The 13,895-nt window shown below is 40.8% G+C and overlaps 1 protein-coding gene and 1 long non-coding RNA gene across 2 annotated transcripts in view; one reads left to right on the plus strand and one right to left on the minus strand.

Moving 5' to 3' along the window:
* The window catches only part of LOC145438745 (uncharacterized), a 139,299-nt gene that overhangs the window by 81,770 nt on the left and 43,634 nt on the right, over positions 1-13,895 (minus strand). The window lies entirely within an intron of this gene.
* Positions 4,963-13,789, plus strand: LOC145438731 (uncharacterized). Its single transcript, XM_080316083.1, has 6 exons — positions 4,963-5,151; positions 10,111-10,332; positions 11,248-11,363; positions 11,428-11,570; positions 13,287-13,482; positions 13,545-13,789. The coding sequence occupies exons 1-6, from the start codon at positions 5,008-5,010 to the stop codon at positions 13,612-13,614; spliced, it is 891 nt and encodes a 296-aa protein (XP_080172209.1). The 5' UTR covers positions 4,963-5,007; the 3' UTR covers positions 13,615-13,789.

A 13,895-nucleotide genomic window follows, 5' to 3' on the forward strand; every position in this document is an offset into this window, starting at 1 on the left:
TGGAACCGGACCGAGAAGCCGGACGCAAAACCATTACACTATCTCGCTCGGACATCTGGCTCCACAATGTTCTATTTTGTTTGTCATAATCTGCGTCGTTAATAAACATGATGCATCTCAAATTGAAGTCGGAAGTGTGGCAACAGCTATTTTCTTCAGAAATCCACCGTATTCGGACTGCAGCTAAAATATCACGAAATATACCATTGCACCATAGCTACAGCCATATATCTCTGTGGCATCGAGATCACGCGTCTATTTAGCGAACGCTTCTTAACCCTTTTAGTAATTTCTTCACGTTGTACTCTTTCGACGCGATCACCGTCTCAGTTCTATTTATTTCTGTTATTTAGATATTAGCCTGAGCTCAAAGTTGGCGATGGAGTTCAATTGTCGATTCCACAGTAAAACTGGTAAACACACACATAATTTGAAGAGCAAATTGACCCAAAGGAAAATAGCGAGTTTCGAATAATGTTTTGAAATTTCAGTGGTAGAATCAAATTGCTATTTCTACTGTTATTATTATTTTATATTTGAACCGATGATGTTTTATGCGTCACACCCAGGATAGTTTCAATGTTACAATTATGTGATTATATAATTAGCTTAGACCAGTGGTTCCCAACGTGGGCGATATCGCCACCCAGGGGGCGATTCGGCTGTCTAGGGGGGCGAAAATAACGAAGGGGGCGATAGGGGGGCGAAAACGGACGAAGGGGGTGAAAACAACGAGGGGGCGATGGCGCGTTAAAACGGATATATTGGAGTCGGGACCGTAACTACCGCACCCCAAACCCCTCCAATTGAGGGTGGGGGCCCGAACTCGAAGGGAGCCCAAAATTATTTCATTAATTAACATAAATTATTGATTAATTTCTTTTTAAATTACCGATCGACCGATCAAGACAGCGTAATGGTTAAGCGCCCGGCTTCTTGATCGGTAGGTCGTGGGTTCGATTCCCGGCCGGGTCAGACCAAAGACCTGATTAGTAACACTGGTATCCATGGCTTCCCTGCTTGGCGCTCATGCATTACTGGGATAGCATGGAGGGGTGGTGCATGACTTAGAAAGCTGTAAAAGGCTATATCTGCACTTCCTTGTCCAGCGGCATATGCACATCATGCACTCATGGTATGCATATGCGCAGATCGTGTGTATGTCTATCATGAGTCGGTGTATATGCCGCAAAAAAACATCAAGGACAAAAATAAACTACGTCCTTTCCTAAATTCATGCAACTTTTCAAAAATTTTTCACCCTGCGCGCGATTTCATATTTTCATATATCTTGATTTGGGGATACCCGTCACCCAACAAAAATACGAATGATTTATGGAAATTGGAGACTTCGGCGTCGGCCATTACTACGTCACGACGCACCAAGACATATGAAGTTAGAGGCCATGTAACATGCGACTCCGAGAAGTGTGGCAGGACGATCAGCAGCGAGGAGACCTTCGGAAAACTTCGGTAGATATTCATATATGTTTAATTGTCCATAGACGCCCCCATGACTGGCGTCAAATGTTCCTGTCCTGGCGACCTATAAACGATACAGGACAAATGCCATCCCGCAAGGATAAAAATATTTGCCAGTAAAGAAATACCAATTTGAAATCATGTGCGTCTTTTAGTTTGGTAGGTTTTGACGATTTCCATATCTTCTGACATAGCAGAAATAGCATCATGTAACGAAGTCAATATAACAACGATTCCGCCCGAAGATGTTTAATTATTATTTAGGGGTCCTGCATTTTCCAATACTCCACACTCAGCTCTACCGGTGAATCTGATTACGTGAGCAGAAAGAGGATAAAAAATTGATAGCAATATATATGCAATTCCCGATCACATTGACCGATTCAAACATGAATTATAGAAATTTGTCGCGCTTGGCGCGTTTAGGCGAAATACGGTGACTCATCAAACACTACATGAAATGGGGTATAGCTGATATGTAGCGACAAAAGGCCCACTGGATGAGGGGGTTCTGGGGTTTGGTTTATCACCATTTGGGGCCACAGACCAACGTTTTTTCGGGGGGGGGGCTGACGAAGTGCTGTTTTTCGGTTCCCAATATTTGGGGGGCGATGATCGGTGTGGAGCTTCAAAAGGGGGCGATGAGTCGAAAAAGGTTGGGAACCACTGGATTAGACGTAGCAATTAGTAATTTCTTTACCAGCGAGGATACGATGCTTCTAAGACCATGACCACGTTACGAGTGATGTTCGTACTGTTGGGATTGTCTTGAATTCTGCTTGAAATACCACACCATTCCGGTATCACTGCCGACACTGTTACTTTCTTGGGCACGCTAATGAGATCACGAGCATAATTTCTATCGCTGTAGCACAGTGAGCTATGTCCGATCGAAACGCAAATGATATTTGGGTTCAATGTTGTCAACCCTATATTTAATAGAAATGTTACAATGAGTCCGCAAAATCTTACTGGATAACGGTTACCCTGAACACGTCATCAACCGCGGCATAGAGAGGAAAGTAACGCAATTTAACGCAGAAAAGTCAACAGAGCCCACCGAACGAACAACCAAAGATGTTTTGTCCATCTACCTTGGATTGGTCCTATTTCCACCCGCTTTGAAAAGCAATTGATTTCCGCGGCCAGTAAGTGTTACGGCACAGTGCAGACCAACGTGATTTTCATGACAACGCAACAGCTCCTTGCAACACGTAAAGACGTGCTTCTTGCACCACAACAAAGTAATGTATTTTACGAATTTAAGTACCACTGTGATTGTTGCTACGTGAGAAGAACGTCAAAGCGTTTGCAGGAACGCAAAAATCAGCATGTCCGTATAGATTTATTAGAACACGCGCATTACGCTCGGTGAAAAGCTCACGCTGGACTCATCCGCTCAAGATTGATGCGGAACAATCAAAGGCCATAAATTCTGCAATTGGCAAACACTTGTTGGATAATCCCTCATATGCGAAAAATTATCGAGACGACAGATTTCGCGTCGTCGGAAGGGGCCGTTCACACTTTCATTTGTGTGCCTTGGAGTTGGCTTTTATTACAACAAAAAGAGTTCGTCTACCCTCTAAAAATAGTACATTAAACGCTCTCGTATTCGACATTTCATGCCGGTGAAGTCCTATTTTGTGATACGATTGTTGATATACGATGTTCTTTTGAATTCTCTACTAGTTGTTGACGATTAACCCTGACGAGTGTCAGCCGCAAATCTTCAGGTTCATTTAAATATGAGTATGCTATGAAATTGTATATTGAAGTTCTGTACCTCCAAGAAGCTGAACAGTGGAGTTTATATAAATCGCCGTTATTTCTCAGAAGCTCAGAGAAAGACCTTGAATTTTGCAATTGGCAAACATTCTTGTGATAATTCTGTTTGCAGACATTGTTGGAGGTAATTTCTCGAGACGACAGATTTCGCGTGGTCGGGAGAGGCCGTTCACACTTTCATTTGTGTGCCATATAGAGTCGAACTGTATCAAAGTACGCCAACCTGGTGTGTGCCAACAGAATGAGTTCATGTACCATCTAAAACCTTACACTGACTTGCAGCGATCTCCTCGCCTCTATAATTCGAAATTTTATGGCGGTGACGTCGTATTTGGTGTAACTATTGTTGATATACAATGTTCTTTCTAATTTTCAAATATTTGGATCTATTTCAATATGACCATACGATTCAATTGCATATTGAACTTCGGTTACTCCAAAAAGCTCTTCAAAGATCACGATAGGACATTCTACTCGATTCATATCAACCAGGTTGACATACTAAATATGACATCAACAGTACTGAGCTGACTACTTCAGCGGAGCTGGAGACCATACGCCACATGTTCGTATTCGAGTTCGAGTTCATGGAGAATATTTCATGTGCTCGTCAGCTAGAACCATCTGGGGCCTCCACCGCTCATCTATATCTCCATATGAGTGACGTGCGCTTATTGGAGACAATTGACGCAGTGTCACAGCTGTCGTAAGGCTAAGTGAATGGAAATTATATTCAATGATTACTGGCATTGGTATTGACCAAATCCACCTTTCCAAATTACTTGAAGTGCGTTTCATACCTTTCATTTTCTAGTTTAAATTGAAGTCATTTTAATGTCTTGGAAATTTCTACGTCTGCATATGATATAGCAGAAAGCTATTGAATTACTTTTACTTCTACATGAGTAGCAATGCTGACTATAATTTGACCACCTTAGTCTATATACCTGACGCAACACCATGATGACTCGCAAAATCCACGAATACATCAGTCGAAGCGATCCACGGACGTATGAGAATTGTTTGCAAGGTATATGTTTTCATTCAGATTCACGTATACCTGAGGCTATATAGCCAATAATGATTTTTCGCCTCATTTATTGAATCTATGCGTTGTAATCTATTCAGAATTGGTGGTTTATACGGGGATCCCCTGCTTTGAAAATAACACTCTTTAAAGAAGGCGTTGTACAACAGTGGGTTTTATACATGTTAATGCACGCTTTAGATTAAATGCAACCCGTACCAACAAGTCGTGCGATACACCTATATGGTATCACAACATATGGACAACTGGCGACAACAATGGAAGGATGTTATTAGCGAAGGCGAAAGAACACTTCAAGATGGGATGGAAACAGTGCGTCATGTCCCTGCCTTCCGAACCTCGCACTGCACTACCACTATACACATACAATGGATGCATGTTGCATGTACTTTGACATAATGAGATATCCAGTTTTATCGTACAAAAGGTATTGAAATTAACTCCGGGATCGCCAGTTGAAAACCAATCTATTGATAGAATTGAATACGGAATCGAAGGATCGGGATAGACACAATGCGGCGCACATAACCTGGAATCGAGTGCGGAAAACGTGAGCTTATGTACGGTTGCAACATACCATAGAAAAAAGTCAGCGTACTCACTCTCAATCCACTTTCCTGTACCTCTCCTATATATAACACGTCTCCTCTTGCAGTTTTCTTATATTTCGCTATTCGATAGACTGAGAAATGTTGTGGTTTAATATTGTCTCGTTGATTGCTTTATCTCTAATAGTGCTGAGAATTCGAGGTGACGACGGTGGATTTTTAGAAAACAACGAGCATGATAATCGAGATATGCAAGAGCTCATCAATCATCTCGTGGCTGCAATGGTGAGATTTAGAGAATTGTATGTGCTTATATTCCTATATGGTATGACTCCGATACGCTTTTCCAATTCACAATACGTTACCTTTTATTAATTGTTATCTTTTGTGGATCTGTACCGCCCTTTTTGCGCAATTGGCTGTAACCTGCCCTCTGGCCCACCCACGGCTACCATCCACCTTTTGAGACTACTATGCTGAGTTGGAAGTATAGCATTAAAACCTTAGTTAATAAGATCCTGTTCCCGAGTTTATATGCTAATTCCATGAGTAATAACAATACAATCGACTATAATTTATGCTTGTGCAGTAACTCGATAATGATTGTTGTTGGTGTTGACATCCATGGTGTCATGACTACATTGCTCAATGGTCATGCTGCACCAGGCGATATTCTTTATGATGATTTCTGTTATTACTTGTACAAATACATGTAAAGATGTAATCGTAATAGGCGTGACGACATAATACTGGTGTCAGATCCAGCCCCATGAGTTATCAGAGACGGTCAATGGAGTCGTCTGTGTTACTACTCAAGTAAAAGTAGACGCAACGCTTGAGATTGCTAATAGGGATGGTGTGAACCTCTGAAAGGTTCAGGTTCGTGTGACCGCGAACCTTTTTGAAAGGTTCTGTGTGAACGCGAACGTGAACCTCGTGACGTCATAATGCTAATTCCAACCCTAGATTTCAGTGAGTTGATATATTAATGAAAACAATACTTAGCGACAATTAGGACCACATTATGCCACAATGCAGGAGTATAGGCTACACACTGACTTTTTAACCGTCACCAAATGTATCAAGTGGGGCAATCAAATGATATAATAATCCGATAAAATCAATATCTTACGTCACTTTGCCAAGAATTTCGACGAGGACTTGCGGTGAAATATAAGCTTGCGCCTTAACGGTATAGGCCAGACCTGACAATGTATTCGGCGCCCGAGTATTGGTATAAATTGATATTGAGCAGAGTGTAAAACTGGTTCCTATACTTGCTAGTTGCTATATTACCCCATTACCAAGTTATACAGCAGTAGCCAACACCTCAATCGCACGGATTTGGTCCTAATGATACAGTAAACATGACAAGTCAAGCTTGACACCTGCTAGATTTTTTACATCAGAAAACGATATCAATCTCCTTGATTGGTTGAATAAGCATCATTCGATGATTACCTGTAGTGTATTCCGCTCGTGATGTTGTGTGATTGCGGGTCAAGGTCCCAGCAGATAGTCACTAAATATTCACAAACGGAAAGCTGGATATTTCGAGCAAACTTTTGTAACAAAGCAAGTAAAATTTTTGAGATTGTGAAGGTGCATGCTCGTTTAGTGTTGCTTTTTTTATGCTGCCAGCGCTATGCATAGTGTGGCCCGCAGTGGAAATGCGAAAAATTTGAACCAAAGATGTTATAATGAAGTGAGAATTATAATACATGAAAAGGTTCACAGTGCAGAACCTACCAAGGTTCTGTTGTGAGCGCGAACCTCTAAATTTCGGAGGTTCACACACAGAACGCGAACGTGAACCTCACGTTCACACCATCCCTAATTGCTAATCAATTACAAGTAAAAAGCAGATATTTCACTGCAATGTCAAAACACCTTCTAATATAAGAAGAAAAAGAAACTAGGAAAATTCTCAAGTAAGTAATTTCAGAAAGTAGATTTGATTCATGAGACAGATTTATAGCAGTGAGTCAGAGGAGGGCACTATATGGTTGTTCAGATTTGAAAAATTGTCGGGAGACTTTATGACCTTCAAAATGATGATTTAGTACAGTTGTTCTCAACCGCCGGTCCGCCAGATATATTAGAATTTCATATCCCAATTATAAAATCCAAGAAGTTGTGTGTTTTTTCATTGATCAGAGTAATAAACATCAAATTTTGAACATATTTGGAATTGTGGAACCTATATTTTTCGCATAGTGTCCGAATGGAGCAGTGATTGAGGGGTGAGTATTTTCAGGGGGTCCGCGATACCTCCAAATTTGCAAAATGGTTGATAACCTAATTTTTATTTTATTGTAAATTAGAGAAATCACGAAGCACGTTCGCTTCATATCTGCTAAAACTTCAGGATTCATATAAACCGAATGGCCGTCTAAAATGAAATAGTCCACTGTGCAAACTCATTGCAATTTCCAAATTGCAAATTGCCTACTTATTAGGGATGGTGTGAACGCGAGGTTCACATTCGCGTTATGTGTGTGAAACTCAGAAATGTAGAGGTTCACGTTCACTAGGGTTACCATACGTCCTACTTTAGGATGATTTGTCCTCCTTTTCAAGGTTTTTGAAAATGTCATCCGAGGCCGCCTAAATGTCCTCCTTTTCGGCAATTCGTCCTCATTTACAGCTTTTACAGCTAAGATAACGGACAGGTTAGAGTGAAAATGGGCATAAATGTCGCTAAATAACAAAGACGGACGTTTGAGCTGGAAATTCGTGGATTGATCGGAAGTGACGACCTTTTTTTTAGTCAACTCAACAAATTTTACTGCAAACATAGCAAAATCGCCTGTTTTCAGTCTTGATCAATTAACTTTTCTGATTTGGTAAAAGTGTCCCCCTTTCCCGATTCTAAAATATGGTAACCCTAACGTTTACAATCGAACCTTGTTAGATTCTGCACGGTGAACCTTTTTTTATGTATTACAATTTTTCACGTCATTATGAAATCTTTAGTTTAAATTATTTGCATTTTACCTAGAACCACTTTATGCAAGGCGCTGGCACCGCAAAAATCGACACTGCACGAGCATGCACCTTGTCAATCTCACAAATTTTACTTGCTTTGTTACAAAGGTGGCTCGAAATATTCCGCTTTCCATTTGTGCATATTAAGTGACTCTCTGCTGTGACCTTGACCCGCAATAAGACAACACCAAGAACGGAATACGCTACTAGTTGGTAGTCGCCGATTGATGCCTATTAAACCAATCAATGTAACTGATAATGTAAAAAAAAATCCTGTATAGGCGTTCGGGATCCATCTTGATTTGATATGTTTATTGCATCATAAAACTAGATCTTTGCGATTGGGTTGTTGCTTTGTTGGCCACAGTATAATTTGTCCATGAAGTAATATCAGTAGCAAGTAGAGAAACCCGCTTTACACTCTGCTCAATATAAATGTAGCAATAGTCGCACGACGAGTACATCGCCCGGTCTGAGCTCGACGGTTAAGGCGTAGGCTTGTTTTCCTTTGCCAGTCCTTTCAAAGGGGTTCGCAACATCCGAACTACTTATACTAACACATTGCTGAATATGGATGTTTTGTTAGGGTTTTGGAAAAAATTCTCTGCAGTAATTCATTTTCTCATATGATACACATGTCAGCTATTCCAGAATAACTTGAAGATGAGCTGACAGAGAGAAATGGCTAGACTGGACGTTATATTGGTCCATGCCTGTTGCGATCATAGCCAAAGGTGTCGTCAGAAGTGTTAGGCGTTATTATTTCATTCGCGGCCACCTATCATTGTGGAAATGGATTTTTGGCACACGTTCCTAGCAAATCGAAGGCGCGGATTTTCAAGATACGGCCCGTAAGCTACAGAGTTTGCTTTGAAATAATAAAAAAGTCTTCCCAATTTCTGGATAAGTAGTTGGCCTATCATGTTATTTTCAAGAACGGTCAATAAGCTGTTGTTGTTGTTTGTGGAATTCATGGTGTATGTCGACTACTATGGCCAATATGGTCATTCACACCAGGCCAGTTTTCTTTATTTTTATTCCGTAGCTGCCGACTTGTAGCACAGTTCACTTCTAGGCGTTTTACAAGATACCGCTTAAATGGGTGAGATGGCGAGGAGCAGCCTAGATAAACCTCCAGTAGCCTACTTAGGTTGGTGATGTTTATCACTAGCCTACAGTTGATAATTGTACAAGACTGATGACGGTTGCACGACAATAGAGGTGAATTTGAACTAATACTTGGGGTCAGCGGGGGTCCGTGACGGTCCAAAGGGGGTTCGCGAAGACAAAAGGTTGAGAATCACTGCAATAGACAGTTAATGGTCTACTATAGGGGCTCATCACAATGGTACAAGTGGTATAAGAAGCTGTCAAAAAGTAGTCCACAACTCGTTTCGGACGAGGTATATCTGAAAGCTACGGAGACTATTAAACAAACTTCAGTTAAACAAGTGTTGGTTGTATAATAGAGTACATACAGCCTATAGCCTACAACAAGTCACAAAATTCATATTTCTTTCTAAGGACACCGAACAATCACAATCAACTTGTGGCGTGTAATCGGACTTCGAGCGCTTTGTCTTGCAAAATTTCAATACAGCGACTTCTAAATATCTAATATCAACAACGCATCATTGTCGTGATTGATTCTAGGATGAATTTTAGTTTCTGAAGGTTCGCTGGTGCGCGAGATTGGTGTTGAAGTTTTACCGGTCCGCGGGGTCAAAAGATTGAGAACGACTGGTTTAGTACATAAAAACACTTTTCTGAAAGATTTTCGTCACCACCAGGGGAAATTCTCCTTGCTATAACTGGAGATTCCTCAGAGTGTTTACTGACCACTTTTGAAACTGTATGTGCATCTTCGCTATACTAATGCAAATGACCAAAGACACTGCAAATATATAGGTGCAATTTTCAAATCTTTATTTACTTACCGTGATGCATGGGATATTTTCACCAGTTGCCATGACAATCCATTTAAAATAGTTAGTGGTAAGTAGCAAAAGTAAGTGTTTTTACCTAAAGACTCTTCGTAGAAGTGGGTGTATAATCGCAAAACATACCCTCTCGAGTAAGTACTGAAGCTACTGGGCTAATCCTAATTGATCACTTGGAACAAGTAGCAGTAAGCCTACTTCGTTACTGACCACCCCTGTAGGTGACCTTATTGAATCACCCACTCAAAGCGTCTCTAAGTGATACGAACTTGCTATCGGCCGCAACACCAACCATTGCGTTTTGCGTCTTTTGCAGAACGAGAGAGATCAACCGTCGTTTGACGTTAGCAACGAAGACGATCTGTACGCATTTCGTCGGATTGTCGCTGATCATGGTTTCGACCCCGATACACTGATGGGTGACTCTGATTTTGCCAGCGCCGTGTCGTCCTTATCCGCAGCTGCAGGATTATTCAAGTCCGGAGACGCTAGGAGATGGACGACCGTTAACTTCGCTTACCAATTGGCATGCTATCAGGTTCGTGAGTCACATCCGATTTAGTCGAGGATGTCACGGTATATTATGACTATAGGGGCTGGATAAGATTATTAAGATTATTTGATATATTATTTAAGATCATTCGATATATTTTAGAATATACCTATTTCATTGGGATCTATGACAATGTGGCGTATTGATCACTATGTAACAGATATGTCGTTTCCACGAATGTGCTCTGCTTTGTGCTACATTTTTCGGATGCTGTGTTACATCCAATCTAGATTTCGAAACTCTCACGGCGGAAAGAAAGTATCGAAACTAAAATTCGCCTTGATAATATAACCTTTAGCGTCACAAATAGCCCTAAAATTTCATTACAAGAAAAAATATAATATCTTACCACTCGATTCAAATCATTACAATTAATACTTGACTCTATCTGGATTCAAGTGCTCTAATCATTGTGCCCAACCGTACATATAATCACAATTATCGATTATAGTGGAAGACAAACATCTCCTTCAGCATATTTTAGGTGTAAAAAGATGGTAGGCCTACAAATAGTCATATTTATCACAACCGGGAAGTTTTTGTTATATTAAGCTCGTGGAACTTAAACAACCCATATCCACGGCCACAATTAAACCCCTGGAGTAAGCATTCCCGGCTATTTCCCCTAACGGTATGTGCTACATTTAAGCGTGCAACACAATGAAAAACGACAGTTAAGGACGTGGCCTAATAACCCCCAAACAACCCTTAGCCATAAATCTTACCCTAACCAAACGCAAACCCTAACATTAACCAGGCTGCTGAATAATTGCCAAATGCTCGTGTATCGCATGCTGGAGTGTATCTTGCCATTGGGTATAATGCCACCCAATAGACAAGAGTGGTATGATAAAATGATTTCAGCTTTTTTATGTTATCACTTATCTAAAAATATTCTAGGGCATAGGAGGATCAATGTTCACGAAGGGGCTCTGGGCATTCCTGACCTACAACGGATACGGATGTTACTGCGGCTCTGGGACCTACGCGGGAAACTACGTGGACGCTACGGATCTGTGAGTATGGCGATCTATAAAGCGAACCGCTCTGTGGTCTTTTACGTTATGATTTTATTGCAAGATGCTGCAAAGCGCACGACGAATGTTATGATAGAGTGCAGAAGAAGTACGAGTTGAACGTGGGATGTCAAACTTTCACCGTTCCGTATACAGTATCCTGCTGCAGGGACGAGAAGGTGACGAAATGCACAGACAGCGGTCCAAGTATGTAAAATACATAACGATGGTGTATTGACGTGCTTTTGTACAACGTACGGTAGGTATAGGTATGACGCATAGAGGGTTATATCATAATGCGGGCTACCGTTTCTTAGATCCCACGTCATATCAAGCAATCTAAATTAGGAACCTTATATTGAGGTGGCGTGTAAGCCCTGCTGTAGTGTTGTAAGGTTATTGTCGAACATTGTAGCCTATGGATTTTACTCGACTCCTATGATGTGCATGACATCTCTAAATTATAAACCCTAAGTTAAAAGAGTTCAGAATATAATTTTTATAGTCTAGAGCAGGGGTGTCGCGGGCCGGACTCAATCCTTCAGATCGCTCGTGGACCGCAACAGTCAAATGATTACAAAATTTCTCCTCAAAATCCATGCCCTTATTTTACATTTGAACATTTTGTTATCAAGCCTTTATGCACAATAATATATTATATTATATTATGGATCATGTGGGTTTTGATCTTGCTGCACCGTATTTCGCAAACAATGGAATTGACGATATTGCGATGACTGGATGGTTGAATACAATTGTAAACCCTAAAACAGTATCCGTTCCCTTTGGTTAAGTCGTATACTGGCGTCAACCCTGAGTATGCGTAGTGGCGGATACGAAAGATATAATTGCAAACGTCACCTTTGGAATTTGCCGGAGATCTTTTGAGTCAGAAGCGATGCAGCAGTTCGACCACAGATATTTTGGTTATATTTCTGTGTAACTATTATATCTTCAATCAATGTAACCGGCATATAGCGTTTCGAATTGGCGTTTAGCTCATGTGAATAATTAGTTAAGGGTCGATTTATTCCATAAAACTCTGAACTATAGTTTTTCTACAAAAATAACAACATTGGTTAGAAATGTGCTGGGTAGTGCACGCATTCTTCATTCGCTCAGTATTACTTCGCAGGCCGGATGAAATTGTCTGGCGGGCCGTATGTTTGACACGCCTGTTCTAGAGATTCGAAAACCAGCATGCAGGTCCCTCCGTACAAATCATAATATTTGAAACGAGTATAGCAAACACTTTGCTTGATTGCAACAGCGCGCATGGGTATGGTGTGTGGTGGTAATGGTACACTTTGTGGTCCTTGTCGGTATCCTGAAACCATTGAACATTTCTTACTATGTTACCCAATATATGCGTTTGATCATATCTGCAGAATTCAATGTCCCTTTCTGTCTTACGACCCTCATTAGTGACCAAAACATTACCACAGACACCTCTGAAGGTCTTGTGATCGCCGGTTATGATTTTCAGGTCTCGATTGTATTTTTTTATCATGCTGGAATCTTATTTCCTGTAAACTCATGGTACGACATTATTGGCCGTGCTCCCAATGACCAATATGCGATATGCAGCTATTTTTTTTCAATAAGGCACAAACAATGACAACAATAATTTCATACTAGAACATTTGAATGCCTATGCTACATCGCTGTCTTGAATTTGGTTGGCTGCGCAAAGCCATCAGCTTTCTCGATAATAGAGACAAGACCAATTTACTCGAATAATCACCAATTGAAACTAATCCATATTTAAAACAAACAACAACACGGAAAGCGACAGCATGTACAATGCGCATTAATTTTGAAATCAATTCTCTCAATTAAATAAATATAAATATAATGCAGAATCTCTGCCGCGATCGCATATGGTCTTGTAGGCATTTCCACACCGTTATTTTGCATTTTCAGGCGCGAGTAGAGAGCTTTGCGAGTGCGATCAGGCGATGTCTAGTTGTGCTGCCAAACACTGGGGAAGTTACAATAGCGCATATTACGATGATAGGTCGAAATGTCAAGGAGGCAACAAGGCTCGGTCGGCCTGGGATATTCTGAAAAGCTGTAAAGACATTTTCAGGACTCAAGTCACGCTTCCCATCAAATATGGGTAAGATCTTTATACGAACAGGACGGAATTAGGCTACTACAGTTCGCTTTCTTCACTTTCAGGTCTCAGGGGTCCTGCCCAGCTCAAACAAAGAACAAGGGTTGGTGGTGGGGAAAGAAAAAGGACCAGTAATGACAAATTGCCCGTCGTTGTGTGATTTCAAGCCACATTATGAAATATTGGCCTTAACGTGTGTGACGCTATATGGCTATAATAATTTATATTGACTTGGAAATATCATGGAAGTCTGCCGAGTTTGCTATCTAAAATCGCCAGCACCCTCAAATACATTGTTGGGATCACGTAACTTCCTTCGTATCACAAGTCGTTTCGAGTCACTGCTAATTTTGACTCGGTTGAAGTCGAGTCATTTTAAAAATGCTCTAGTCAAGTTCCGATTCAAGTCATGCATA

The sequence above is a fragment of the Botryllus schlosseri genome, chromosome 5, assembly GCF_051294905.1.
Source record: "Botryllus schlosseri isolate E-star chromosome 5, Bs_hap1, whole genome shotgun sequence".
Classification (NCBI taxonomy): domain Eukaryota; kingdom Metazoa; phylum Chordata; class Ascidiacea; order Stolidobranchia; family Styelidae; genus Botryllus; species Botryllus schlosseri.

Excerpts from the sequence above, each read along its gene's own strand:
- LOC145438731 (XM_080316083.1), top strand. The coding sequence starts at position 5,008 with ATGTTGTGGTTTAATATTGTCTCGTTGATTGCTTTATCTCTAATAGTG. Across the intron at positions 5,152-10,110 it reads ATCATCTCGTGGCTGCAATG|AACGAGAGAGATCAACCGTC; the intron begins GTGAGATTTAGA and ends CGTCTTTTGCAG. Across the intron at positions 11,571-13,286 it reads ATGCACAGACAGCGGTCCAA|GCGCGAGTAGAGAGCTTTGC; the intron begins GTATGTAAAATA and ends TTGCATTTTCAG.